Below are 26877 nucleotides of genomic sequence, written 5' to 3' on the forward strand. Positions count from 1 at the left end.
GCCCCTCCTCCATCAGCTGATGACGGTCAACCCAAAGCTGGGCAGGAAGTGCATCTTGTGCCTGAAGCTAGTTGGAACATGAACGGGAGAAGCTCGTTTTCACACAGCTTCTGGGATAACAAACTAAGCTTTTGACGGTAGGGAAACCGTTTCCGACACGACATATAAACGACGTTACAGACATTGCTAGTACTAGCACCGAAGTACTCCCGTTTTTGTGTTGGTCGCAAAATATGAACGGCTGCTAATGTTAGCAGTCGCGTTAGCTTATTATTGAAGTTGTGTGTGTACGTGTGTGTTGGTAACTCGCTGCACCTCGTATTTAAGAAGTTGTCACCCTGATAGCTGATAGCTGAAATAACCTTTTCCCCCCCTAACATGTAGCAGAGCATAGTCAGCTAGTAGTTTAGCTATGTAGCAGGCAAACTCACGTATGTCAAGCTAAGCCAAGTGTCGTTAGGGGTCTCTTCCCCCCCATCATTTCCTACCAAACTTCATGAGAGATTCGTTCAGTTTAATGTAGCTTCGCTGATGTAGTAATGTGCATTTCTACACTAACGTGTTTACCTATAAAGTCTGTTTGTAAACTCATCCTACAAGTAAACATAATGTTTAAAACTACATATGTTCAACAGGACTTCATAAACACAGTTCGAAGAATTATTCGGCTTAAAAAGTAATGATAAAAATAATAATAATAAAAAAACAAGCTTAGTAAAATAAATGCTGGGTTGACGTATGGCTCTTGTGTGTTAATCTTAAAAATTTAATTTCTAATTATTAGAGTTTCTACAAGAACACCAATGTTTTTAAATGTAAGCATTTGCTTCTCGTTGTTAACTGTTAATAGTTGGTGTGAGTGACGAAGAAATTAAAGAGGTTTGTAATTTTATCATAGGCAGAAATTTAATTTCACTTTCTCTCTGCTACCATGTTTCTAGGAAATCCCCTGAAAAAAGCCAAAGTGAAACTTGTTTTCTCTTAACTTCTGTAGAAAAAGGGGGAAAAAACCCAACTAAGCATCCTGGGACATGGACAGTAGGAGAGGGCGAGCGTGGGGGAAGCTTGTCAAAGTGGACTCCAGTGAAACTGTTCTGCTGTTCAGCAGTGAATGCACGGTTGGCAGAAAAAAAGGTGGGTAAGTTTGTCTGTGTTTGGGAACGAGAAACAATTGGCATTTAATTCAATGCATTTTTTTTGGTTTGTTTTGCTTTGTTTTGCTTTGTTTTTATCTCCTTTTGTTTTGAAATGCTTAATTTTCTGATGCCTATTAACAAATGACAGTCCTGTCAGGAGCGTAGACGTTGCTGTCAGTGTCTGGAGCTTTTGAAACCTCCCCCTTGAAAACACAAAGCTTTCTTTTAGTGAACCAAACTTAGACAGGCCCTTGTGATGAGAACAAAAGACGTCCATCGAGAACATGCGTGCGGAATATTAAGTAGATTTTTTTTTTTTGTTTGGGTTTTACTAAAGAAAAGGTTAGGTCTATAATTCCCCCTGTGTCTGCTTTTGTTGTCGAGTGCTTTTTGGGGGTCTGCCTTTTTGCAATGCAAAACTGCTAGGTTTAATTGGTTTGCTTATGTCTGGGCAGTGAATGATCTAAAAATGTCACGGCAGCACAATTTCAGGTATAACATGCAATGTTTTTAAAGGCTTAAATTAGGCTAAAGATTAAAAACTCAATATAGATATTGTTGGATTAATGAAACATTGTTATGGAATATTTGGTGGAGGGGGATTTAAAAAAAATGTTTGTGCTGTAATGTATTACAGGTGCCTTTTATAACCTATAATGTTCTCTCGAGATGGGCTTTTAAAAGCAGAAAAACTAGGAATTTCTATATTTTCATGATAGCGCTTTATTTTTTTGTTTCCAGGATGTTATCTTTCCTTTCCAGCGAATAAACTTGTCTCAGGGGAGCACTGCAAGATTGTGAAAGATGAAAGCTCAGGGCTGGTGTGGCTTGAAGACATGAGGTACTCCAAGTTGAACTTTCGTACCACTCATATCATTTGCTTGTTTTCCCAGTGGGCCAAACTGAATATCATTATAAAAAATAATAAGCTCTCTGCTGCACCGTTGAGTAGAAATAAAACTCTTAGAAGAAGTTGGTTGAAAAGACACTGGGAGTTATCAGAAGCATGTACCAGCAGGTTGAGAATGTCCTACTGAGATAGAGGGAAAAGAAAAAGGAGACGCATACACTTTAAAGCTCCTTTTCAGTCATTCACTTGTTTCCATTAATCAGAGAGCATCGTAACTTGCTAGCCTATTATGGATTTTGCGATTTTAAACAATATATTAAGCCACCCTCCTGTTCTATAGGAATACAGCCAGCTGGCAGCCAGCTGACTCGAGTCCCCTCGAGATGTGCTCATTAACAAAGACTCATTCAGACTGATGGCAACATGTAGGCAATCTGTTTGCATTTATAAATTAGACTGCAGTTGTTTGCAAACTTTTGACAGTCTCTCTGAGAGTGACTGCAGTCAGTACAAGTCAGACTGTGACTGTTTGCAGAAAGGTTGCCTTTTATCAGGTGACCTGTGTAATCGCCTTGGAATCAAAAACTGTTTATTAGGAGGCAGTTTTGTCAAGATAACAGTGTTGATTTTTCAGTTGAGCTGATTTAATGTAAGTTTGTATGGATGGTGGCACATGAGATGATTGCTTGTTCTATTCCCAGAGATTTTTCAATTTATTTAATAAAGTATTGAAATATGGGGGCCTGTATTGATACAATATGACCACACAATATCATTCTACTGTATCAATTTTTTCCCGTGCTGCAAAAAAATGCACATCTTCACTACCTAATACAAAAATGGGCAGTTCACACACTGAATATTTAAGTGGGACCAAGCATGGTGTGCATTAGTTTATATTAGTTCATAATGCCCCTTTGTAAAGCAGACGTATTAGCAGTATAGTTAAATATCCTGTCTGTCTGTCTGTAGCACTAATGGCACAGTGATCAACATGTCCAAACTGGTCAAGAAACAAACTCACATGCTGCAGAATGGCGACGTCATCTACTTTGTGTACAGGAAAAGTGAACCTGAACAAAGTGAGTTTTGAATTTGTGAACTATAACAATGATATATTATTTTGTATGTGTGTATATGAAGACAAAAACGCGTACGCTGTGTGCTCTTGCCACCCTGTAGACATCGCCTATGTTTATCACTCCATCAAAATGGATCAAACAGCTTCACAACACAATTATGGTGAGTACTTGAGTAGTTCCCCACAATTAATTTGTCAAAAGGAGCTAATTACACAAACCAGCCACAACACACGACATTAAAACCACCTGGCTAATGTTGTGAAGGTACCCCTTTGTGCTACCAAAACACACTCAGTTTCTGGGAGCCCTGCTTGTCCTTAAAGTGTCCTGTGGTGTCCAGAGCTGGTCGGTATCAGTGCTTGGTGGGTGGTACATGCCACTTAGTTACATGAATGCAATGGGCTACTGTTCACCAGCAGTATATTACACAAAAACAACATGTTAAAAATGAGTCACTTCATCTGTCTGTGATTTTAATGTTGCGGCTGAACTAGGTAGATCTTTACTTCTGTTTGTTTTGTTAGTCATCTCCCACTCTGTATTCAGACTTCAGCCCACAGTCGTCCTCCTCCTCTTCCAGGTTCAGAGATGGCCCTCTCTGTAGAGCCTGTAATGCTCTCAAAGGCTCCTCGGGATGCAACTCAGGAGGAACCTCAACCCTCTACCTCTGCTTCACACTTCTGTATTGAGACTGCTTACACTTCTGGTGCCATGGCAACCACAGGCTCTCCTGTGACTGGTAGGTTCTCTACTCTTAAAAGGTTGGTGTGTGAAAGGACAGTGGGGATTATTCATAAAATTAAAAATCACTCTTTAAAATGTTACGTTATGTACATTTACCATTTGGAGCTTCGTTAAATTACTTTATGTCTTCGAATTTTTAAAAAAAGAGTAGTTAAAAGCCAGGTCTTTTGAATGAAATGGTAATAGTAAATGGACTGCTTCTTATATAGCATGTTTCTACTCTACTTGAACACTTGAGCTCTTTATACAACATGCCTCATTCACCCATTCACATAAGCACTCCTTTGTATGTCCAAGTGCTTTCTAGCTAACATTGTGTTGATCCGGGAGCAGCCTTCCCAAGGATACGGTCTGGCATGCAGACTTTAGCAGCCAGCGGTCGAACCACCAACCTTCCGATTAATAGACGACCTGCTCAAGGGCCAAACACAAAAAGCATTTTTTTCTGAAATATTAGAATACCTAAATACAAATTTTACACAGTACTGAACACTGATAGCACCTGCGTTTTCTCGCCCACTCTTCTGTTAGACAGCAAGCTGACACACTCACACACTGCAGTGGTACACGTTGCCTCGCCTCCTCAATCACTCACTGCGCTGTCTTCTTCCTTTAATGTTCTCATTTGCTCCGGTTACTTGTTTGGATTTGGTGTTAAAAACAAGCGGGAAACCGATGGAACGCTGTTTTAAAATATTTCAGCTTTAAATCAAAGAATATTAAGATGAGAGACTCAAGTGTTGCAACTTCTGACACAACAAAAAGCACCACATTCACATGTTTTTAGTTATCTTTTAATAAATAATAACCCCCCATGACCTCAGAAATGGTTTATCGGTGTTATATAAATATTGAAGTTGAAATTCTATTCTGCCGTAAGTTGTATTTGCTTCATTTTTTTGCTTTGTATTTACTCCAAGTGAAATCAGTAAAGCTGGAGGACAGTCTTTGTGTTGGTGTTTCAGAAAATTGATCCAATTGATCTCACTCAAGGATAGGTCATCAATTACAACATTTCTGCACTGTAAAATATTAAAAGGGTTAATGTGAGGAAATTAGAATAAGACATCAGGCTGTTTACACATGACCAGTTAATTAGAAATAAATAGAAATTAGAGGTGCACTTTATAATTTCGCCTAAACTGCAGTAAGTTACAAGATTTTCTCTCACTCAAACAACTACAGAGAAAGCCCCTGCTACTGGAAGGAGGGAGGAATAATTAAATGGAGATGAGCTGCTATATACCTGCCTTTATCTGATATAATTCACCTTACCAACCAAACGCAGGTGCATCAGATTCATAAAAAACAACAAATGCCATGTTCTTACATCATTTTCTAGTATGTTTATAACATCAGCCTGGTTCTTCTTTCCACTCGTCTCCACAGTTTTCTACTTCTGCTTTGATTTTTTTCATACTGAGGCTCATACTGGTTTGTGGCTGGCTTTGAGCTGAAGATAGTTTTACCTTTAGCCACTTTATCCTTGTTAGCGTGTTTTTAAATTTCCATGTTAATGAAGGAAGGTGATTTCAGCGTCTGATCAGGTTTGCTGTTAAGAATGTTTTCATACTTTACCAAACTTCATGTTTTCACTCACGTTGAAGAGCTTCCACGCTAGCTACATGTTAGCTTGTGGCTGCTGTGAGTGTGTGTTGAGCATCTGATATGTGGGAGGGTGACCAGCCGGTTGGTGGTCTGACTGAGAACACTGAAAATTGGTCAATCAGTGCATCTCTATTAGGAAAAATAGCAGCGTTTAATAAAAGGGTGTTTCAGATAAATCCCCGGTACATTCTGCGTTTGAGGTAAACAAAGACCCTTGTGCCTGCTGCATGGACTAGCTACAGGATCTTTAGATTCCTTTGGTGGGAATAGTGTTCTGTGGTCAGGATTCTCGGAAGTTTGTTGGAGGGAACTCCTTATAAAGACAACAATACTATTTCCTACAGATGAGACAAGTAAAATATAATGTGTTGTCTAAGGAGCTTGGAAAGAAAAGCGTCTGGACTTCTTTAAGTTGCTTGAAGACGTTTCACCTCTCATCCAGTTCTAGGGTCAAATAGTGGAGAGTCCCAGATTTAACACATTTAAAAATATAATGTGTTAATTGCTGAGCAGTAGAGATGCTATTTGGTGGCTTTCTGTACTTCTGAGCAGAGCAATGTAAGCAGTTTTCTCCTGTTTTTGTTCTGTATGTAGCTTCAGCTCTTTGATGGAGAGAGTCCAATAAACTTAGACTAAAACTGGCATTCCCATTTCTCCAATTCCTCTGGAAGGCAGCCACCAAATAGGTTATATTAATATAGTCCCTGTGTAGTTCGTTTTAGCTGTCTAAAGTCTGATTGGTTGTTTTTGCTTTAAAAAAATTATAATATTGCAAGGTTTTTAGTAAAATATAGTTGTAGAAATGAATATTGAGAATAATAATAATAATAATGTAATTGTTCTGACATAAATTGGTATCACCAGCTCATGTGTTTTGACAGTGTGACGGATGATTAATTAACTGCTGTAGAGGAGCAGACAGAGTGAGAGCTGTGATGCCTCTGTGCTGCTTTTCTTTTTTTTTAATGAAACTCTGATTGCAGTTAGTGAGGGAATAAGATTATTTACAGCTGATCAATACTGAACTTTACGCTAATTCAGCTTTATTGTTTGACACATGTCCAGCTGGTCATTATCGATTATCTCTGGCCTGGTGTTTAACTGCCGTCTCTGTCTGCTTTCATCTGCTTTGTGTATTGATTTGTTTCTCACTCTTGAAATCTTGGGTTTGAAATACTCTGCTGGAACAGTTGGTCATATCAGGTTAGGCTAACAGATCAGCTCCATGGAAGCACTTGTGTTACCTGCATACATCTTGTTCACCCTCAGCTGTTTAACACCTGCTCATTATTCAGGAAACACAACCATGTTAGCTGGTCACAGATTACCAAGGACAACTGTCTGCTCAGTAGAACGTAACATGTAACAATGTGTGACTTTATTTTTATTTTTTTAATTCAAACTAAGTAAATGTTCCTTATCTTACATCAGCTTAGACAGCTGGGCTGCTGGTACCTTGTGTTTACACTCAAAATAACTTACCTGATTTAAAATTAATAAATGTGATTTAAAAAGAGAGCAGTCTGAAGTTTAATAAAAAAGCCAGGTTGGTATAATTTGTTTCCAATAGGCTGGTAAGTAAGTGCTGTTTATTTTTTGAGCATGACACGTTTGTTGTAGGTAGGTTAGAGCACTTGGAGTTGATAAGTGTCTTAACATAGAGCTGCAGTGCCTACCAGTGTGTCTGAAGTTTAATGAGATTAAAGACTCTGACAAGTTAATAAAAAAGTCACAATCACCACCACTAAATGCACTTACCTGCAAATGTGATCTAGGCAACATTACAGAACAATGCTTAGGTCAAAAATAAATGGATTTAATGAACTGGACACCTGTGTCATACTTTGCTACCACATCAGGTTTCTGGTCAAGTAGCACAGCTGATCCATATACGAGCCTCACTGGCCACCTCGTTTATATAATACGGCTGCTCTTGTGTTTTTCATAATTTGTATTTGTTTATTTATGTATTTACTTATTTAGTTGCTTGGACCACAGTTGACTGAATATGTCAGGTAGTTGTGGGATTATTTAAAATACAGTTGTAAAATGTTCTACAGTATAATTTTCATGTTCCACTTTGACTAAAACAATAAAGAGAGGGAGAGATGCATGGATAGTCATGTATTGGTTGACCCAATAAATTTAGACCAGACTAAACTTAATTGGAAAATATTGTAATCTGTGGTCTATTAAAAACAAGTAGTTTAGAGTATTGAAGTCATTATTTGACCCACAACTGTTGTTCTTTTGTTTCATTAGGCCAAGCTAATGATCCAACCACTACACAGGAGGAAGAGACAGAAAACCTGGAGCCAAAAAGCAAGAGGAGGAAAACCGATGATGGTTAATAATATGTTACTTTGAGATTAAACTAGATTCCCTTAACTTCTCACAGATTTTGTCAGAGCCATCATGTTCCAAGCCACATTTCATTTGAATCTCTCCCTTTGTGTGTGTTCTAATTTATAATGTGCACCTACTGTGTTTACAGATAAATCTTACGAATTAGGTGTGCCATGCACTTCAAGGCCAGAAGTGGTTAGTTCCTCAAAACCACCAGTAGAAGGGACTAAGACGGATAAGATGGAGGAAAGCTTGACATGCGTTATCTGCCAGGACCTGCTACATGACTGTGTCAGGTGACCTGATTTATTTATTGGTTTTTCCTTTCATGTTTAAGTTACAATTAAAAAAACAGTGTTTGTGCTCTGCTTCTGCCCAACAGTATATGTGGCAAAAATAGGGTTTGTGCAATTCTAACAAGCTTGAAATAAAGCACATAGAGGCAGGGGTGTTGACCTGTCGCTCGCTTTAGCCTCTTTTCTACTGGTACTTAACTAGACTACTCAATTTCAGTCACTTTCCATTACAATTGAATACTATCTCAGTGTGTGTGAGGTCGCTATAATTTCTGCCTTTAGGTAGAAACCAAGAACAATAACAGGTGGTCACATTTCCCTAAATGAAGCCATTGGATGGACCTGTAATACCTGCACGGTGCATATTACCCTGCCTAGGTGTAGTGCAGCTATGGCAGTAGTTTGCAGCGATATGTAGTAGTTGCATGTAGATAGCAGTTAAGCAATATTTATGGGGATTCCTATTGGAGGTAGAACAGACAATAGTCCTTTATGTGCTTGGTCCAAGGTGTTTAGAGTGATGTAAGTAAGCAGTATGGTGGGAGCCAAGTAGAAAGTCTCACCAGGGTGCTTCCTCGTTTACCTCACCTCCAGCAGTGCTCATGGAGCAATGACCGGGATCATTATTAAATGGTAGAACCTGGTTAATGTCTTTGCAGCTTCCAGCTGTTTAGCAGCTTCCAGCTGTTGGGAATGTCTGATCTTATGCCAATAAAAGTGTGGGTTTGGGGGGGTTTCTGTTTTTTTTCTGTAGTTTGCAGCCTTGCATGCATGTCTTCTGTGCGGCCTGCTATTCTGGCTGGATGGAACGCTCTTCCCTTTGCCCCACCTGCCGCTGCCCTGTGGAGAGGATTCATAAAAACCACATTCTCAACAACCTGGTAGAGGCCTACCTCATCCAGCATCCAGGTGTGCACAGATGGACCCCTTTTTTTTAAGTCTTCTTTTGCTCTTTGCACTGCCCTCAGTCACTGTAAACCTGCACAGATTTTTTTATCTTTTTGTGTACCATTGATGAAACACGAGAGATTGGCACACTTAACTTTACTTGATTTCCTTAATGAGCTCATTCTAAACAAACTGTCCCACAGAAAAGTGTCGCAGTGAGGACGACCTGAAAAGCATGGACAGCCGTAACAAGATAACTCAGGACATGTTGCAGCCAAAAGTTGAGCGCTCTTTCTCTGATGAAGAGGGCAGTTCAGATTACCTCTTTGAGCTCTCTGATAATGACAGTGACTCCTCAGATATCAGGTAATAAATCAGTAATAAATCTGACATGTAGTTTTGTTTTCTGTTGTTTCTGTAAAATCATTTTAGATAGGTGTTGTAGTGAACAAAATCTCATTGTGATGGCTCTTTGTCTCCAGTCAGCCTCTGGTGATGTGTAGACAGTGTCCTGGCTACAGGAGTGATGTGAACCAGCTCCTCTTTGCTTCGAGTTCAAACTACTGGTTCCCCGGTCTGCCAAGTCTACAGCCTATGCCTCCACCTCCCAACCCAGTTAGTGAGGAGGTGGCTGCAAAGGCCTCAGCAGAGATGCCCTCAACATCCTCGGATAATAATAATGAGTGTAAGTTAGATGAAAAATCAAAGATTTTAGGACATGTAATAAAATAACTGCTATTGCTCAGCTATAGATGCCATCGTGTCACCACTGTGCCCGTTTTTCTGTAAATAGTGGCATAAATAGGCGTCTTTGTGGTTGGCACTCTAATACCAAACACATTAATCGAGAATGATTGTGTATCCTATGGTCAGACAGTGCATGTTAAAGCCCACTTTAGCACAACAGCAACATTTCTCCTGATTTGCTAACAGATCTTTGCATCTTGGCTCCTGTCCAACACTTCTTTCTTGCCTGCAGCTCCTCAGGAGTACCGCTGCCCCCCTCAGGGCTGCCATCTCATATGCACCTGCTGCCTCCAGCCAATGCCAGACAGACGGGCCGAGCTCAGCAACCAGCAGGTTATTGCTCAACAATGTGAGTGGCATCAACACCTGTTAGTCCGTCTGCTGAAATGTAACGTCTGCTTTGACTGAATATGATTGACTACAATTTTACTGTCAGTCAGAAATTTACATGCAACTATAGTGAAATGCAAAGAGATCATGGCGGATAATATAAGACTGTAAGCCGGTGCACAGTGGGCTGTGTAAGGCTGCTCTGTTTATGTAGACTTGTGGTATGTGTTCTATATAGAATCGACTGATGGTTAAATTCCAAATTTGTGAGCCATATCATATCTATAAATAGATTTTTTGCACCTCAGATGGATGATATGTGGTGTTTTGGCAGGTGTGCTGTGCCAGCGACCTTTCTGTCATATGTACTGGGGTTGCCAGAGGATCGGTTGTCAGGGCTGTCTGGCTCGATTCAGTGGTATGTATCTGTTTGAGCAAAACAGCCCCAGGATATTCTGTGTTCACTGTAAACTTTCACCCTTGTGGGATTTGTTTTGGCCTCTAATTGAAAGGAATGAATCCTGAATAGTGCCCAAATCCAATATTTGTATTTTTCTTTTTTCCTATTATATGAACTATGTTTACAAAAATCTTAAACACTAGATTAGCATTATTTTATGGTGAATACAGTGTATGATCTAACACTCTGAAAATGCATTATTATTAGAGGCATTGGTATTTTTTTCAATAATAAGACTTCATTAGGCACAGTACTGTAGCAACTGAACAGTTGAGATAAAGTACTACTCCTAAAGAGCTTTACAACATACTGTAAAAACTCAGTATTTGCAGCAGATGAATAGTATCTGAAATCATTACCTTAAGAAAGCCAGCACTCATTCCCAGGGGCTTTTTGTTTTCAACTGTTCTCTTTTTAATACATTTAAAAAACACTCCAAAAATTGTTTTTTTTAACTCTGAAATTTAAATTAAAATTCAAAATGGTCTGAGAACTGTGAATCAGCTAATTTATTAGTGTTATTATTATGTTTACAATTAAAATCCACTTTGCATTTTTCAGACCTCAACCTGACTGACAAATGCCTGGATGGTGTGCTGAACAACAATAACTATGAATCAGAGGTCCTCCGGGTAAGATGGACTTGTATCCAATGTTTTATGAGTCAGTATTTTTGTTGACCACTTATTTACAGTGCAGTAGTTAATGCATTGGTATAAAGCACCAAATAAAGCCTCTAAATGCAGTCATCTTACAACCTGTGACCAGTATGTCAGCATGTACTCTTTCCATCCTTCCACCAGAACTACTTATCCTCCAGGGGGCAGTCTTGGAAAGATCTGCTGAAGGACTCTTTGCAGGGTTTACAGCAAGGAAACTACCTTCTGACAGGTGAGTCCACTGAAAGTGAGCGCTGCAGATGCAGTTTAAGAAAAAAGGGGAGAACAAACTTTTCTCTTCCAAACACTATACACAGTGCTGTTTAAAAACAGAGCAATAACACTCAGTCTTTCTTAAACTCTTCTCTCAGATTGTCGTATCTCTGCAAACACCATCCTGTGTTTCTGCTGTGGCCTGCGAGCCTTCAAGGAGCTGGCCTACAAATACAGACAGAACATCCCTTCATCTGAATTGCCAGGTCAGAAAATCCTACTAAATAATTTGTGACAAAAGTTCAAGTGCTCCTTTTTATTTTTTTTTAAATATATCTAAACCTTTGCTGCACTGTGCTAACCTCATTAAATATTCTGTCTTCAGCTACTGTAACGTCTCGTCCAGACTGTTACTGGGGACGTAACTGCCGCACGCAGGTGAAGGCGCATCATGCAGCGTAAGTCTCATTAAGTGTAAAATATTAAATCACTAGTTTCCAGTGACAGCAGTGAAACTGAAGTTGCTGACACTATGTAATGTAATGTCATTTAGATTTTTTCTTGCTGTCAGTAGATCTAATTAAAAAAAGCTGCTGACCAGCAAGAAGTGCAAACCCATTATTGTTGTCATCATTATAATGCCGAGGAGCCTAACTGCACACAGCAACCCAAAGCAAATGCACTGTAACACTAATGTGTGCCCCGCTTTTCTATTTGATATGATACGCATGCATAATGATAATTGTAATTGGATGTCAAATGGATAACATTATGCAAATTGAGTTTGTTTGCTGTTTCAGATCAGCTTCTATGCATTTATGGACACTTATTTTGAATAGTTACAGCTTGGTTAGGTACTAATACGCTAATGCTAAGTACTTATTTATTTTAGTAATAAATATATGGAAGCACAATGCATTCACTTGACAAAATAGTGTGTCCCATTTGCCTAAAATAACAAGATAATTATCCCAGAAATCCAGATTAATGACCCCCAGCTCTAGTGCAGTTGGAAGCGCTGGGAGATGGTGGCATCTTTGAGTGATCCTGATGGTGTTGCTACAGGCTGTCTAGCAGATGTAGCAGTGTTTCTCAATATGGCGTTAAGATGTATAACGGTGCATTACACTCGATTAAAAATGTATAGAAGCATTAGAGCGCCAAGACACCGTGGTGTTTTGCACTCATCTTGCCACTAGGGGGAGTCCTTGCATAAACTGCCAGATAGTTCTTCATGTTTTAAAGATCTGTGCCAGCTTGTTTTGGTTCCTCTCACCTCATTTGACATTTGCCTTTACAAGCAAATCTTACACCACTTTTCCCCCCTCTTTATTTTAATTTCAGGAAATTCAACCACATCTGTGAGCAGACACGTTTCAAGAGCTGAAGCAGCAGCGTGGCTCGTCTTCCCTCAGTCGTGTCAAATTGACATAACTGAACATCTCGTACATTCGAGGAGGCACAATCACTTTTTGCATCCATTGTTGCTAACCGCCTTATGCAATAATCCCAGTCAGATATTACAATCAAGTCTCTATGTACAGCAGTGGCAAGGGTGTCTCTTCAGTAACACTATGCACATTCATATAGAATTAACTGCAGAGTTTAGAAATGTGTGACGCTGCTTCTCGGAGTGAAGACCTTAATGGATCATTTACACAATGCTGCCATTTAAATTCTCATCTGTTGTTCTTACATTATCTGCCATAAGCGGGTAATCAGCTATTATTTGCCTGAGCAGTTCATTTATTTGTAAGGTGAAGTACTTAAGTTCTCCCTAATAAATCTGTCCTCCAGCATGTGCAACAAAAAATAATGCGAATAAGGCAATCTGTATGGATTAGAGCCATACATGCTTACAAGTGCTTTCTATGTACCCTCTTAGCCAGGGTAAATTAGGGCTTAATAGCCCTTATGTGTATTGGCGTTCATTAGCTTTCTTACTCTGTGTAGAATCCAGAGCTTCCTACAACATGATGCTGATGAAAATATGTTGATGTCATTAGGGGAAACAGAATAATGATGAATAGTGTTAAGTAACAGTAATTGTATCACGTTTATTGGGCCAAGAGAACCGAAACTGCTGAATTTAAACAATATTATCAATTGTAAATGCCCAACCTCCGAGGGTCTTTTTCACAAGGGCATTAGTCTGTTCCCAGGCAAAGGCAAAAAGCCATGTATAAGTAGCTCTCACATACTGGTGTAGATTTGTAATCCCATGTGATATCTGTGTAGGACTTTGTCTGTGGGCAGGGGATCATTGAGTTGTAACACCATCAGAGGGCCTGGAGGCCTCTGTTGTGTGCTTTTGCTCTGGATAATCATCTCCAAAGTGATTAAAGTATAGTAGGAGGAACGCCTGGCGAGAGATGCGTGGGAAGGGCTAATCTGTGATGAAATGCACGGTTGCGTAGAACAGAGGGAAAAATAGATTGCACTCCAAGCAGCTAGAAATAGTTAAATGTTTTAGTGGCATGGTGGTTTGATATACTGCTCTTGCAGCATGTAGTTACTGAACAGTTGTGCCAATACAAGCACAACAGTGCATTCTGTTGTAAAGTTGTCATTTGCAGTGATTGCAGCTACGTGTTATTAAGGCTTACCTTAGTTGACTTTGTTGGATTTTGTCCAGTTTTTCTCTGGTTCTTTCCTCAGGTACAGAAAGCTGCTGGTTTTTGTTTTATTTGCAGTATAACCATGTTTGGTGGTTCAAAATTCTGTTAAGTCCTATTGAATCCAGTGACAGTTTGTTCATCATCACCCAAGTGTCAGAAACACATGCAAACATGCACAGAGAACTTTTGATGTCTACTGTACAGGTTGACAAATCAGCTTCTTATGGCCTTATTTAGTGTGGCCAGATTTAAGCGTCCACACTCATAGGGGCCTTTATATATTTGAATACAAGGATGAAGGAGTAGTCTTTCAGTTTACTTTTATCTAGGGTCACTGTAGAAAGTGCTGGAGGATGATGTAGAAACTGTTAAAGCAGGTGTTAGCTGTCATCCAGTACATTTTGTGTGAATTCACTGGTGGTGGTGTTTTTCTACACTTATGTAGTATTTTAGTTGCCTGGAAGAGAGAGAAAAAAATGTAGTGAGTCAGTCTAAAAAATCTTAGTGTTTATTTTTTACCGCTATGAATCTTTGCACATATTGTCGGCTAATTTTTATTTTGCTGGATTATATCGAGCATCATGGGAAAACTGTCTGTGTATGGGATATAAGTAAGGCTCATAAACTCTGATTAGTAATCATGAAAACTTTCATTCCACACTAAGATGTGAAGGAGAAATGCAGTAGCCAAGAAAAAAAAGAATCTCCCTGATAATTTGAATCAGTTGTTCATGTATGGTTTATTAAGATTACATTTTCTGTGGTTAATGTGGATAAAATGTGTTGTTTGGGAATGTAGCTCATCAGGTTTTCATTAGCGTACTGGTAGAAAAATTCAATTGTGAATGGGGCGCTTTCCTGGCCTCTGCCTGAGCTCCTGATTTGAATTTGTTACATTAGTGGTTTAGGTGTTTCTTGTCCTTTCTTTTACCCCCTCGGTCATGGTGCGTCTACGTTGGCATTCCTCAGCAGCTCAGGCCCTCAGCACAAGCCCAGTCGATCCCCCGACAGAGTGGCTGAGTTTTAATTATTCCCTACAGGAGATCTGGGCACCCTAAGCCACCAACAGTCCCAAGCCGCTCCAATCAGGAATTAGTATTAGAGGAATTTGGAGAAGTGCTTTGCATTCTCCCTTGAGTGGTGTGTGTTTGGGGGGGGATTGTTATGTTGTATACTAAGGCAAATATTTACTCACTTTGTGTGCAAAAGTCTGGACCAAACTGCTCAGCAGTATGGAAGAGGCAGGTTTCATTCTACCTCATCACAGCTCCCAGGAATGTGGGAACAAACAGGCATCTGTCACAGTAACATCAGCTAAGAGCTGGGCATGCATCTGTCGGTGTGAGAGATGAATGGATTTTCGGATGCCTAAAAACTATTTGCAATGCACTATTTGAACAATTAGTCTGGACTATAATCACCAGCTAGTGGGAGCAGCACTAGGCACATGCAGAAAATGTTTGGTTTTCATTATGAGAAGTCTCTCTTTACACTATGTTGTATTCTACAATTGTCTTTGAAAAATGCGCATGGATCTGATTTTGCTGTTAATCTTATAATTAAAAAAATGATAGCTGAAAGTAAAAACTGGCTTGCTTTTGTTAACTTTAAGTTACTATGGAGTTTCTGTAACCTTTAAATATGTGGTGATTTCAGTGCAAATCTTCATTCTGACTTCAAATGGTTTCAAACAAGTTTGAGGTTTTTACTGTTTCTGTAGCACTCTGAGTTAATCAACAACACAAGCTGCAAGTGATATTGGCTTTATTAAAACTTTACATTTATTCATACTGACTTTTTTTAATACTATTGTGAATGCTATTTCTGTCTTTATGCTATGTAATGTGTATATTGGTACTTAATGCTTTTATTTTGATTTCCCTTTTATAATCCAGCATCAGTCTTAGAGGTACATACTGTATGCCTGAACTGTTGTAGCATTAATATAAATGTATTATCTATGCTGTGTAGAACACTTTTAGGTAATATGCAACTAAGTATTTGCTACGATGTACTAAAGAAGCATCCTCATGAAGAAGATCAGAAAAGAAAACAAAGCTGGCACAGGAAGAAGAAAATCCACAATGACAGAGCTACTGAAAACAGTGCAGTGGTTGGAGTGTTACAACTCACTGAAAGGTGTGAAACAAAACTTTATAAAAATAGAAAAACTACAGTGAGAATAATATGCGTGTATACCAACAGGAAGCTACAGGAGATGTAATTTTGTAAGAGTTGATTTTGGAAATTAAAGGAGTAAATGAGCTGTATCCCAGTGACACTAAGAGTTCAGAAATGCAGAACTGGCCCACCAGAGTCCCTGCTCATCACCATCGTGTCACATCTGGTTGGTCACACTGCACAGCCCTGTGGACACACTGAGAGATGGCTGGCTGCTGTTGATGGCGTTTGACTCGCTGGAAGAGAGTGAACCAACCCCTCCTGACACCTGGCTTCCCCAAAGCCTCCACTCTGGTCTGGGCCTCTGGGAGCCGAGGTTGGTGCTTCCTAGAACAGGCGCCTTGCCTTCGCATGTCCCTGTAACCAGCCCGTTGAGCAAAGCAGATGCGGAGGTCTGCTCCAGGTGTTCGGCTGGGACCAGAGGCTGCCGGTCCTCCTCCTCGGAGATGGCAAACACGGGCACGCTGATGTGATCACCCTCGCCTGGGAAATCTCGAAGCTTGCCAGCATGGCCACTCTCAATTTGACACTGAGGGGAGGAAGAGGCTCTAGAGATGGGCTCTGAGGAGGAGGAGGAGCCCGGGGCCTTCGCCAGGTCTGCTGTCGCTGAGAGGAGGCCAAAACACGGCCCTGTGAACCGAGAACGTCGCAGGTTGCTGGTGGAGTTGAGGCGCCGCTGCCTTTGGGCAGGCTGCGTGAGGGGATAGGAGGCATTGCTGATGGATGAGTCTGAGGCTGTGCTGGTATCGGCCTTGCCTTCCAGGTGAACGTCGGAGAAAACCTTCCTGCTGTCGCCACCTCTGCAGTTAGCAACCAAACTGGATGGAGTCTGGAACGATATTCACGATTAACAGACTTTTAGATTTGATGCCCATATTTTTTGATGGAAAAATCCTGCTTGTTCACACAAAGTTTTACCTAAACTGCTCATTTTACATTCAAGAACATTCTTAAAGGGTCAGTTCATCCAAATCATATTTTACGTGGTCTTTTGGTAGAATCTGACCATTCAAGTAGTTTCATTTTATTTTGTATATAAGGATTGTAGTACGGACGCTGTCCACCAGCTTGGTGAAGGGACTAGTCGAGTTCCAGCTGCACCACTTCTTATGAAGCTGCGGCAATGGAGGGAGGAAGTCCTGGAAGGTGCGGACACTCCACGCCCTCGGTCTGGCACAGCCGTTGCCATCCTTGACTGATCTGGATCCAGGTGAGGTGGTGGAGTCTAGTGGTGACGGCCAATCGCCCGCAGGACCAGGACCAGTGTCACTGTGTCGCAGAAACCGCTCCCGCTGCTGAAAGATACATGTAGCAAAGTATAAGAAGCTACATGCAGGTGAAAACACCAGACGATAAGAAAAATGCAGCTACAATCTTTAATGTCTTAGGCAGCTTTTACTGAGTCACGCATGGCTCAGAAACAAAAGCACTACCTCATCACAAAAGAAGAGGAAAAGATCTATTCTAACCAGGCAACAAGGAGAGTGCAGCAGATGTGTATATGTAATAATCAAATTAAGACACCAGGAGGAATACTGTAAGAGCAGAAAACCAAATGGTTAAATCTCAAAAGGAAGAGACAAAAAAAAAAAAAAAAAAAGTATTCTCTATTGTGCCGCACTTAAACTGCTGCCAAATCAGCATTAGCATCACTGTGCAACAATGTATTCCCTCAGGTATGAACATTAGGAACAACTGTCTGCTGGTTGCACCTGCTGCATTTCCTCCTCACCTGAATATCTCCCTACAGACTTTCCTGTGTACCACATTAACGGATTAACAAGAAAGGAAGTGTTCTGATTAGCTTAGCTCTGTCACACAGCCAGCCAGCTGAGCGTGTGTGGCTCACGTACAAATCTCATCATTATTAAGTATATTAAAGCTGTCAAGAGAACAGCACGGGCTTTGGAACAATTTTAGAGACATCTGTGGTATTGCTGAAGCACAGCTATTACTCTGGGAAGTGTACACTTCAGGACCAAAACAAAGAAGCATTTTAGGAGTCACAGCCTCATATAGGTCATTTCACTTGAGCTTAAGAGGCTAAATATCGACAACCTGGATGTGCGAAGATCGCTTTATAATGTCTTGGGAGTTGCACTCATCAGAGAGAGATAATCCGTCCCTCAGAGTCACTAGCGGCTAGCCTAGTCTAGACAAGAATTAGCTAGGGGTTTACATAAAATGTTCTTTTCCACGCTAAAGCCTGAGAACACAATAGGAACTTTTAGTCTTGAAAGATGAGGCAAGAACTCAGCCACCCAGTTCAGTGAACACATACACTGTAGTTCCAAAGGTGAGACTGGGGACCATTTAGGGATACTTGGAAAAGTTTGACAGACTCCCTCGAAAATGGAACAAGCCGAATAAAGTCTGTTGATTTTCAGACGGCGAGGAATGTACCAGACCGTTTTGATCCAGACTTTCTCTGCCTTGATCTCATCAGCCCTGCCTACAGCAAGGTTTTCCAATCTTCTCATCGCTGTACTGCTAAATCGAAGCTCTTCTCAGAAAGGGTCTTTTGCAGCGAAATGTTATCAAAAGGGGGTTAACGGCTCAGGGCATAGTGTGCAACACAAGAACCACCACGCCAACCTGGAAGTGTACCTGGCACGGACGCTGAGAAGATGAATTTTGCAACATTTTCTAAACATTATTTACATGCACCGAGGACACACACAGGCAGACCACACACACTGTGCGCCAAAGCGTGCATGACACACACCAACACACAAACACACACACAATTGGAGCTGGGAATCTGGCTTGGAAGATAATACTCCATTAGCCTAGGCTGCAGAAAAGCTTGCCAGTCCTTCAAAAAGCTGCCAAAGCGGTTTTATGCCAACTCTTATTCTGAGAGAATACAAAAGAGCAGCAGAAAAAAAATGCCTGATTGAACTATTGCTTCCCCAACGCATGTCCTATCTTTTAATTATCCTCATGTCCCATTTATCCCGATAGTTTTCATAGTTGTAGACTGTACCATGCGTTTGCCAGTATAATGGTGTCAGTCCTATTTGCAACACTAGGTCAGTTCAAAGCACTGAATGCCCCGCCACCTCTGATGTTCACTGGTTCAGGGATCATTTCCTCAAAGCATCGAGATCACCCACGCAGAGATTGAGACACACAATTTCACTTTCCACTCTATGATATTAGACTACATCCACGTAATTTGTTTTTCTCCCAGAGCCATGTTAGTAGCATGCTAAATAAAATGTATAAAAGTACAAAGATGTTTATGGATGGGAATTAGTTTTACACCTAATTCACATAAACAAAAACGATGGGCAAGGTTTGACAATAAGCGGTCATCAGATTTAGTACAATTCATCAAGCATGCATGGGTTCTTTGTCCTGTTGCATGACACAATTTGGGCCAAGCTTGAGAGGTCAGACAGATGGCCTACAGAGGAGCGAACAGTTGACTCAAGGACTGCAAGGTGCCCTGTAGCTGCAAAACAAGCCCAAATCATCACCCCTCCACCACCGTGCTGACAGCTGGCATGAGGTGTTTGTGCTGATATGTTTGGTTCTCACCAAATGTGGTTCTGTACATTATGGCCAAACGTCTTCACTTTGGTCTCATCTGTCTAAAGGACATTGTTCCACAAATCTTGTGGTTTGTTCAGACGCAAATTTGCAAACCGACACTGTGCTGCCATGTTCTCTTTAATTCAATTTCACTTATATACCTCCAAATCACAACAACAGTCGCCTCAAGGCTCTTTATACATTAGGGTAAAGACCCTACAATAACATAGGGAAAAACCCAGCAATCAGATGGCCCTCTACGAGCAAGCACTTGGCGACAGTGGAAAGGAAAAGCTCCCTTTTAACAGGAAGAAACCTCCAGCAGAACCAGGCTCAGAGAGGGGCGACCATCTGATAAGATCGGTTGGAGGTGAGGAGAGGAAGACAGGACAAAAGATATACTGTGGAAGAGAGCCAGAGATTAATATCAACCAATGATTAGGTGTGTAGCACACAGAGTGAAGAAGAAACACTCATGCATCATGGGAAGCAGAGAGAAAAGATTTTCTTCTGGCAACACTTCCAATTAAGTCATACTTGTTCAGTCTTTTTCTAAGTGTACGGTCATGAACTTTAACATGTTAACTGGGGCCTATAGAGTGTGACATGTAGCTCTTGGGGTTATTGCAAGTTTTCTGATCATTGTACAATCTCATCTTTGGGTGAACTTGCTGGGATGGCTAAACCCGGAAAGATTCTGTCCACTGGTGAATAATCACTGAACAATTGACTTTAATAATTGTTTGGAAATAGCCTCATAATCCTTCCCAGATTGATGTGCAGTAACATTTGCTTCTCTAAGGTCACTGATGATATTTTTCCTCCTTGGCGTCACACACCTTAATGCTCCAGACCAGCAAACTACTACTCATCTTCCTCAATTCCATGGAAGCAGTAAGAGTGTGTGTTTTAATTTTTAAAACACTGCTTCATTTTGGCTTACTTGTGTGTTAAATGATGACATAGGGTAATAGGTTATATGTAGTTCATTTGGGGCTGAAATTTAAGACCTGCTAAAACCTTAGAATTCAAAGAGGGTGTACTTTTCTCTACTATGACTATCTGGTGAAATTCACTGGTGTGAAACGAGATGTTACCGTGTGAGGTGAGGGGGGTAGGCCACTCGGGTTAGGGCCTGAGGACACAATGAAAACTTCATCTGCACCAAGGTCAAGCTCAGTCAAACCGCTGCAGGAGAGGTCCACATCTGCATTCTGAGATACATTGCCACTAGCAGTGACTGCAGAAACAGAAAGACAAGTTTAGACAGTTCTCACTGCTGAAATTACACTTAGTCCAGCGCTCCACATCGGTTTCTTGCTACATCATTCTTCAAGGACTTTTTGCTACTGATGATTTGTGTACTGTAACTCAAAATGGTCCAGTGAAGCAACAGAGGAGGCTAACCTTAACTCAGTCGTTGTTTGTAAGCTGTGTGTTTTGCCTGTGACTGGAACACAGAGAGGGGCCTGCACTCCCTGTTGATCAAACTACTCCCAGGCTGCTTTGTGGGTTAAATGCCACAACCCACAAATCTCTCAGCCTGGGTTCAGTCCCACTGAGAGAGCGAGAGAAATCTTTGGACTGTTCCAGGATCCAGCCTGTGGGCTGCTCCAAAACTAATGCAATTTTACTTTCCACTCAAAACTCTACAGAGTCTTTCTCATTGTTTTAATCTAATATTTTACAACATTCATAGTTTTTAAACCCGAGCCATTTCACAAAAGCCCGCTGGGAAAATTGTAAAACAAGAAAGAGTTTCCCCGTTTCCTTTTCCAGAGACAGCAGCTTTTTGTTTGGAAAACATTAAAGCAGCTTGTGGTTGGCACGAGCACAGATAACCATCATAGCAAAACATACATATAAAAGAAAGCCAAGCAGAGATAGTCAAATTGCATGCTGCTTAACACACAATTAATCTTAACAAAAAAATGACAGCAATAAAAACACAAGGCTCTTCTCAAACCCCAAGTCTTCACTTTAAATTAGTGCACTAAACTTTATCAGCACTTTCCCAGGAAATGAATTAATGACAGATTTATATTCTCGGAAGTATCATCGTCATTCCTGAAATGATTCTCATCAAATTTTCAAGCATGCTATGCAGCTATAAATCGAAATGATTTATAAATGACATCCACAGTAACATGCTATTCATAGTCTTTGGGCTTGCCGCAATGCCTCTCAGTGCATTCCTTGTAAAACTCTATTACACATAGTTTGATTCTGAGCATGAATGCAATTTATTTATTTATTAAATGGCCAGCATAAGTATTCCAGTGAAAGGGCATTAATGTAAGTGCAGGTGTGTGTCTGCTCAACCTGTGTGTGGCAGGTTGTTGTTGTCATGCTCTATGGTCGTCTCCAGGTTGGCCTGATTCTCAGCAATCGGCTGCAGCTCACTGACCTCAGCCACGGTGTTCTGGACTCCCTCCGGCACCTACAACATAACACCGTGTAAGTTTATCTGCAGAGAAGCTGCCAGTAATGCAGTACTATTTGTTGACCCAGCAGCAATTTCATGGTGGTGTCACTCTCCCTTTTAGTCAGTTTCAGTACATTCAGTTAAATTCAAACTCTTTTACATGTAGCTTAAATGACAGATTTATGAAACAGTGTTCCAAGTGTGGTGCCACTTGGTCCACCTTTGGTTTTGAACCAGATTGAAATTTTGTTCAATCCAAAAAAATGTCTCTTTAGACTGTGGGAAAGTAAATTTCACAACTTTCCAAGTCCACTGGTGAAGTTTTCTAATCACATCCTTTAAGAATCCATACAAGGATCACAGATTAGCACCCTAAGTGGCGAAGTCATCAATTTTGGAGTGGGTGTTCCTCCAGTCTCCAGGCTAGAGTTTGGGTCAGCCCATCCTGTGAGCTTGATGTCGTTTTCCAGCACAGACTGTTCTTACTTGACACGCTCGTCTGTGCGGGAAGCTTTCGCATTATAAGTGCGTGGGCGGACCTTTTTTTAAAGCATTGTTGTGTTTGCATTTTCACTGCCTGTTGCTCCCCTCGTCTCCACAATGAAAAGATTTGTTTTTCTCCCCTCTTTGATTAACTGCTCCGTGTTTGCATAGATGTCATGGAAGAATCAAGACTCAAGAATCTGCGAGTCTTGAAACATTAGACATTTTCTTGTAATGTTAATGCCTGGTAACATGCGCCTCAGGTTCCTCCCATTGATTGCCTAGCGACAGGGGAAAAAAAAAAAAAAAAAAAAAGACCTCAAATGTGAGATCACAGTTTCACAGTTCAACCGAGAGACCTCAAATTTAACACTACATGTGATCCTCGTCAATACATCAGACAGGTTTGAAGTAGACTGTGTGAACGGTTGTAGAGATGGGAAACGAAAAGACAAATGGACTCAAATGGAAATTCCTTAATTTAATAGAGAGACGAAATTATGATCTCAGATCTGTGTTATTAGTATTGTTTTTTTAATCATCATTTAGGACATTTTGTGGACCAGTGTTTTAATGAATATTTATATAGTTCAGATATAATCAGAAGCTTTTAGTCAAATCATTTTTTATTTGGGTTTAAATTATGGTTACACAATATAATAGTACCTGTGTTCTAAATAATAAACACCAATATCAATAATTACATTTATTGTTGGCATTTTGCTGGTAACTGCTGTCCCTCTTACTCCACTATCACCATACTGTGTTTGTACTATCCTAATAGACTGTCAGAGTTCAGCATTAAACCCCGGCACAGATGAAACACAAACTTAATATCATCCTAGAGATACCGTCTTCTTATTCCACGTTTTTGACTCCTGGCAACATACAATGCTACATCACAGCTAAAACTTTAGTTTAAGCCTCCAGTGTGTTTTGTTGGTAGCATGAATACACTGTTAAGACACAAGCCTCTTGCAGAGATGTGAAGTGCCTCCTACTTTTCCTAGTAAATATTTGGTTTCAAGAGCTTCCCTTCTTGTGGGCAATTTTCACACTTTTAATCGCCACCATCCAAATTTCCTGCGCTGCATGAAATGTAATGGTTCTCATGCATGTACAGCACAATCTACAAAATTCAAATCTAGGTTTAAACAGTGTGATTCCATGATGCTCCATTTTTTCTTTTTCAGTAAAAGGAACATTTCCTGAAAAAGAACTAATTTGTCGATTTAATAAGTGTGCTTAGTGTCCTTGTTCTGTTGACCTTAAACCTTTCGGTTCAACTACAATCTTCACACACACACATCCTCAAATTATCCTCAAGCACTCTTGAGGATCTCTGAAATCAATCTGTAAAAACTATTCCAATTTTATGGATTTAAAAAGGTGCAATAAATGTAGGACTGTACTTTATTTCTTCCCTAATGTGAATACATTGTCATTTATATTATTCAAACTATAAATATAACAGCAAAATGCCATTCATGTCACCCTTGTCTGAACACATTATCTTTAGGTGTCGTTTCAAAAAGATCGCATGTTTACTTGTCCAAGTATGTCAAAAGCCAACACCTTCTGGGAAGATCTTCACTTTTTACACTAAACTGCAGCAATATCTGTACCTCAGAGTTGCTGGATGCGCAGGAGCTGGCCCTTTTTGGACACAGTTTGGGTCTGGAAAAAAAGAAAGGAAATACCACAGCAATTCAATTTATATTAAAAGACACATCTGATGCTCAAATTTTACGGCTGTCCTCAGTTGTTTCCCCACTCTGAGCAGTGTTTTCTCAAAAATAAAAAACTCCTCTGGGGGTTTGTAATTTCAACCACAAATGTTAAAACTGACACCACCACCTAAAACTGAACTGATATGAGAGCTTTCTGATAACACTAGCCGCCTCAATCCCGCAGCCATTTCCACTCAGTAATTGCTGTGTTACAGTGTGGAACGATGGGGCTGTCACACATACGCTCCATTCTGCTTTAACGCGTCACAGGGTGGTTATTGCTGAGCTGTCTTTGCTATACATTACTCCCTTCCTCTAGGGATTTCAATTTTGTCAGTGCTGATGCTCACTTCAAGTATATGTGAACTCTGACCCCATGCAGCGCTCTGATGTGAACGCTGTAGCTGCTATCACATAGAAGAGCGGCAGACCTAGCTAGATAGGTTTCTCCACAGGTATTAATGTGGATATTAGTATTAAAGTCTTCAAACCACTCGCCTGTTTATCAAGGTCTAACATATCTGTCTAATGTTATTATTTGATTTCTCATGTTCTTAAGGTTCACATGAAGAACTGAAGCATCCAGGAATATTTGAGCAAGTACCCTTTTATTAAAAATGGCTCTCAGCTGAGTAAGTTCATATCCAGCTACCAACTCAGGGCAACCCCTGCTGTGACTCTCATCCACCTTGGGCTGTTTTCTGACAACAGGGGATCTTGGGAATTACCCTCACTGCTGCATTAAACTTGCACAATCTCGCCTGACTCGCCAGGCTAGTTGGTTTCAAATGGTTTCTGTGAACTTGTTTAAGTTAATAGGGAACAACTGAAATAGAAAAAAAAAAAAAAACTGCTACTGTGGGTTTCTGTGAGCTTGATGTTTCGTGGTAATGCATTTCCTGGCTTCTGAATGACTTGTGTTTTTGTTTTTGCTAATTACTCTTTGATTCTATTGAACATGTGTTACTAATTTCCCTGTCATTAACGGCGAGAACGCGAGGGTTATTGTGCCTAACGGATGAGTTGGAGAAACTAAGCAACATTTGAAATCAACACCAATCATATTTAACAGTTTCTCATTGAAAGCTCAACACTGAGACGGACACATATCTAAACATTTCTAAATTCTGAATTTATCTGGACCAGTAAGCTAAACCAGTCTGCTTGTCAGAACAGATAGTATTACAAACCTCCAAACTTAACCCTCCAGTTTGTGTTCATTGTCCCCTGGGATGGAGAGGGAACAACTTGTAAACTACACCTTTTGACTGACTGACAATGCCATGAGTACCAAACTCAACTGAGTTTTAGCTCTCCTCGTTGTCCCTTGTTCCCATTTTCTCCGCCCATTCACTTTCATGCAGCCTCTGTGTTTTTGTGCAGTGGAATTGATGCCAGGTGCTGTACCTTGAATGCCCTGCTGTCTATGGTGAGAATGCTTCACATCAAGAAAGCCGCACAGTCGCAGCCAAACCCAACTAATCACAGAGGGTGACCACATCAGGGACTGAGACTTCCAGCTGAGTCAACATAACAATGTCATGACTGTGTAGGTGTGAGGGTATTAGTCTATGTGTATACATAAGTGTGTGCGTGTGAATATGTCATCCTAGGTCCTTTATATCTGAGGAGAGATTACCTGTGAAATCACTAGAATTTGGAAGGTTTGATTCTAACAAAAGCAGGGTTTTTACCTTAATGCAAACATGTCTCTAACTTGTCTTCTAACTCTTTCACTACCTATTCACAAAAAAAAATAAAAAATAAAATCATGCTTTTGAGGTTGTAGCGCCTAAATGCTGGGACCGCCTTTTAGGTCAGCAGAATCAGTGGTTTCTTTTAAAAGACTACAGAAAACTAGTTTCTATAGGTTGGCTTCTCCCTTTTCCCATTATCTGTGGCCTTTTGTTCTCCTAACATGTGCGTGTATAGGAGAGTGTATTCAAGAATGAATAAAAGGCCGTGTGTTTGACTCTCTGATCTAGAAATATGTACAGTCATTGTTTAGTTTTTTTGAATAATAGTAATAATAATAAGCTGATATGCCCATAGTGACAGCACTAACACACAGTTTTGAAGATAAATGCTTGCCATGCTTATGTTAGTGTAGCATGCTAACACATGCTAGGCAGTGTTAGCCACAGTTTAGCGAAGGCTGAAGGGTAATGCATCTTTTTTTGGATGGTTTTTGGTCTTTAACCAAAACTGGACAGATGAGAACTTGATAGAAGGAATACACAAAAGGGATGGGATTACTAAAAGCCTCTGTTCTGTAAATCAATTAAATATATGTGTGTTAGACATTTCCCTTAAACTGGAACTGATTCGGTAGTGTAGCTACACAAAAGATCAGATGATTAGCGAACAAAATTAACATCTAATGGCAACCTCTAGGAAAAAACAAACAAGCATAAATAAATTGCAGTGTGACCTTACAAAACTGAGCAAAAGATGATTAAACCCCAACTCTTCAGGTTCTATACTCTTAATGGAAAATAAGGGGGGGAAAAGAATAAGCAAAAAAAAACAAAAAACCCTAAAAAT

The 26877-nt window shown here is 40.3% G+C and overlaps 2 protein-coding genes across 4 annotated transcripts in view; one reads left to right on the forward strand and one right to left on the reverse strand.

Annotated features, from left to right (window-relative positions):
* Positions 1 to 15761, forward strand: chfr (checkpoint with forkhead and ring finger domains, E3 ubiquitin protein ligase). Of its 3 annotated transcripts, none has more exons than XM_031743630.2 (18): positions 1 to 137; positions 995 to 1134; positions 1878 to 1977; positions 2959 to 3068; positions 3169 to 3228; positions 3649 to 3807; positions 7683 to 7766; positions 7915 to 8062; positions 8817 to 8971; positions 9154 to 9316; positions 9433 to 9635; positions 9930 to 10046; positions 10362 to 10445; positions 11049 to 11119; positions 11291 to 11378; positions 11518 to 11625; positions 11745 to 11817; positions 12704 to 15761. In XM_031743630.2, exons 2-18 carry the CDS (start codon positions 1032 to 1034, stop codon positions 12744 to 12746), a joined length of 1869 nt encoding a protein of 622 aa, XP_031599490.2. In that variant the 5' UTR covers positions 1 to 137; positions 995 to 1031; the 3' UTR covers positions 12747 to 15761. The 3 variants fall into 3 exon arrangements, with proteins under 3 accessions (XP_031599490.2, XP_039476646.1, XP_039476647.1); XM_039620712.1 differs by having other exon boundaries at positions 10 to 137; positions 942 to 1134; XM_039620713.1 differs by lacking the exon at positions 1 to 137 and having other exon boundaries at positions 1009 to 1133; positions 1876 to 1977.
* Positions 14893 to 26877, reverse strand: part of si:dkey-112e17.1 — a 25546-nt gene continuing 13561 nt past the window's right edge. The window contains exons 3-7 of the mRNA XM_031743628.2: positions 24229 to 24280; positions 22018 to 22135; positions 20793 to 20935; positions 17214 to 17453; positions 14893 to 16987 (exon numbers count right to left, since the gene is read on the reverse strand). Of these exons, the coding sequence (XP_031599488.2) occupies positions 16316 to 16987; positions 17214 to 17453; positions 20793 to 20935; positions 22018 to 22135; positions 24229 to 24280 (1225 nt within the window). The 3' untranslated portion in view covers positions 14893 to 16315. The remainder of the gene's footprint in view (positions 16988 to 17213; positions 17454 to 20792; positions 20936 to 22017; positions 22136 to 24228; positions 24281 to 26877) is intronic.

This window comes from Oreochromis aureus, linkage group 12 (assembly GCF_013358895.1).
Source record: "Oreochromis aureus strain Israel breed Guangdong linkage group 12, ZZ_aureus, whole genome shotgun sequence".
NCBI lineage: Eukaryota > Metazoa > Chordata > Actinopteri > Cichliformes > Cichlidae > Oreochromis > Oreochromis aureus.